The sequence below is a fragment of the Chaetura pelagica genome, unplaced genomic scaffold, assembly GCF_000747805.2.
Source record: "Chaetura pelagica isolate M959 unplaced genomic scaffold, ChaPel_1.0 scaffold124, whole genome shotgun sequence".
NCBI lineage: Eukaryota > Metazoa > Chordata > Aves > Apodiformes > Apodidae > Chaetura > Chaetura pelagica.
Window position 1 is genome coordinate 451,915 of NW_009952891.1, and position 3,137 is coordinate 455,051.

Consider the following 3,137-nt stretch of genomic DNA (forward strand, 5'->3'; position numbering starts at 1 on the left):
TCAGCAGGGAACTGGGTGGACTTGGGTGAAAGGCTGGACTCGATCATCTCAAAGGGTCTTTTCCAACCTAAACCATGGATTCTATGATCTTGCAGCCTTCAGATGATGAGAACAGTGACAACAGCAACGAGTGTGTGGTTTGCCTGTCAGACCTGAGGGACACCCTGATCCTGCCCTGCAGGCACCTCTGCCTCTGCAACTCCTGCGCCGACACCCTGCGCTACCAGGCCAACAACTGCCCCATCTGCAGGCTCCGTGAGTGTGTGCCCAGCAGGCTGGGCAGCTTTCTCCCTTCTGGGCTCCTCTAAAAATCAGTACAGGCTGTGAGAAGGTGCCTGTGTTTTCTATATCCCACCCCAAGGCTCAGCATCAAACGTTGCTGCTGCTCTCGCCGGCTTAGCTGGAGATTTCTGACACCTAAAATAGCAACAAGCCTCAGAGAGGGAAGGAGGGGATTATGTGGGAGAATGGCCCTTTGTTCAGTGCCTCCCTGGTGTCTTGCCCTCTCCCTGGGGTGGATCTGAAGGTGCAGGTGTTCTGAGCCCTGCCATGTAGGCAAGTCTTGTGTTCTGGTGCAGAAGATGGAAAAGTCCCTCAAAGGAGAGGATGTGGAATCTTTATGCTGAGAGTACCTGGCCAGAACAGTAGCCAGCCCCACCAAAAAGCTGTCCAAGAACTTTGCATGAGTTTATTTTCCCCTCTGACAACTTTTCTTTGACTTCACTGGGGAGGTGGAGATAAGATAAATGTCAATTTAGCCCTTTGCTTTGCCAGGAGAGCTAGGAGGACTCTGCCCCCTGCACTGCTCAGCTCCCAGAAGATGGACAAAGTGAAATATCCATCCTGACACTCAGGCAGTGCTTGCTGAATTCCAGGGCTTTTCCAAAAAGCACAGAGTCATAAGGGCCTCTGGAGAAAATTCCTGTGTTATTACTGGAATAGACAGATCCTGTGTTTTGGTCTCTGAGGTATTTGATTGTTTCTAATTGATACTTCTCAGGAAAGAAAAAAAAAAGAGCCTTAAGGCAGATGTTTGGCCTGAGAAATGAAGTCAAAAACAGTTCAAACTTGGCAAAGATGCAGTGACCAAGATCTTATCAGAGGAAGCACCACACAGCTTTGACCATGAGCAGCACAACTTAAGAAACCAGAAACAGCATGATCTGATCTGCATGTTGCAGCAGAGCAGCTTGTGTGTGTTTGGAAAGTGTCCCCATGTCAGAATTCCTGGAAATCTGCTTCTGGGGAATGCAGAGGCAGGGAGGGTGGATTTGCACCTCTGGCTTTAGGGTGATGTTGCAGCTGGGTGCACCAAGAGGTGCCTGGACCTCTTCTTCATGCACAAGCAAGTTCTCACAGCTGCAGCACATCTGGCTCATTCCTGTGTGCGCTGGGCACAGGGAATGAAAGATCTGGAGATAGAAAATGGGGCTGTGGGCAGGGAGTGGAGATCAAAGCTATTGCAGTGGGAGGACCAAGTGGTGTCTGTGCTGGAGGCAGGAGTTGAGCCCCCAGCCCTCTGGCTGGGTTTGTGTCCCTGGCAGAGGCTCTCAGCTCTGTGCTGGCTGCTGGGTGGGCCGGAGTGATGCTTCCAGCACCAGGGTTGAGACTTGTGGGGGCTGAATGAACCCAAAGTGATTTTACATGAGATCACCCCCATCCTGTAGCTTGCAGAGAACTGCCCAGGGCTGAGCTGGTGCCTCTGTTACTGTGCTGGCCAGGAGCAGGCCTGAAGCACCTCTGTGCAAGGGCTTGTAGGGAGAGGACAAGGGGGAATGGGTTGAAACTGGAAGATGATCCAAGGGCTGGAGCAGCTCTGGAGCCAGGCTGGGAGAGCTAGGGTGTTCAGCCTGGAGAAGAGAAGGCTCCAGGGAGACCTTAGAGCACCTTCCAGGGCCTGAAGGGGCTCCAGGAAAGCTGGGAAGGGACTTAGGACAAGGGCAGGGAGGGAGATGACAAGGGGGATGGATTAAAACTGGCAGAGGGGAGATTTGGGTTGGACATGAGGAGGAAATTCTTTGTTGTGAGGGTGATGAGAGCCTGGCCCAGGTTGCCCAGGGAAGCTGTGGCTGCCCCATCCCTGGCAGTGTTGAAGGACAGGTTGGATGGGGCTTGGAGCAACCTGGGCTGGTGGGAGGTGTCCCTGCCCATGCAGGGGGTTGGATCTAGATGAGGTCCCTTCCAACCCAAATCATGCTATGATACCTGACTGTACCAGGGCAGCAGTGCCTGCTCTCCACAAGGGCTGTGTGTTCCCACACCTTTCTGGCCAGCAGGTCCCTCCCCGGGGCAGACTGATCCTCTAGAAGCCAAACCCTGGTGCTTATCCTTGGTGGGCTCCGTGTCCTGCTCCCCACGTCGATGGGGAGCAACCCTGTGTTGGATGGTGTGTCTGTGGCCAGCCAAGGAGCTCTCACAGCCTGCTCCTGCCTGGCCATGTGCTCACCTGGCTGCTGTTCCCTCCCAGCCTTCCGTGCCCTGCTGCAGATCCGGGCAGTGAGGAAGAAGCCGGGAGCTCTGTCGCCCGTGTCCTTCAGCCCCGTCCTGGCGCAGAGCGTTGACCACGACGAGCACTCTGTAAGTACCTCACCACCCTGGGGACAAAGCCTTGGGTGCTGGGCTCAGCCTGGGTCGTGCAGCTTTGTCCACCCACGAGTTGCTTGGCCTGATGGTCAACATCCCCTGGGATCTCAGGAGGGACACTGGGGGCCTTGGAGCAAGGTCTTCCTGGGCAGTGTAGCCCCTCAGCCCTGCTGGAGAGCCAGGACCTCTCCTCGTGGGGTTTAGCCAGATGCTCTCCTGGCTTTTGGAGGAAACAAATTCAGCAAAAGCATTGAAGGAGCTGGGAATGTTTGAGGAAGAGGAGGCTGAGGGGAGACCTCAGAAAGAGCCTGAGTTTGTCCAACTGGCCTCTGCAGCATTGTCCTGGGGCCTGGAAACAGGGCAGGGGAGAAATCCCAAGGGTTGCTGTGAAGCAGAGCAGGGTGTATAGAGGAAGCAGGTGCTGTCACCTGGAGCCAGGTGGGGAGATGCTGTGTGCCTCTTTGTGTCACCAACCTCAAGGAACAACTTCTTTAAATCGTGGCTTTCTCTCAACAGTGTCCCTTTAAGCCCCTCAAAGTCAGCACTGTCTCCCT

The 3,137-nt window shown here is 54.7% G+C and overlaps 1 protein-coding gene across 1 annotated transcript in view; it reads left to right on the forward strand.

Moving 5' to 3' along the window:
• Window positions 1-3,137, forward strand: part of MGRN1 (mahogunin ring finger 1, E3 ubiquitin protein ligase) — a 69,634-nt gene that overhangs the window by 54,183 nt on the left and 12,314 nt on the right. Inside the window, exons 10-11 of the mRNA XM_009995510.1 lie at window positions 96-255; window positions 2,468-2,577. Of these exons, the coding sequence (XP_009993812.1) occupies window positions 96-255; window positions 2,468-2,577 (270 nt within the window). The remainder of the gene's footprint in view (window positions 1-95; window positions 256-2,467; window positions 2,578-3,137) is intronic.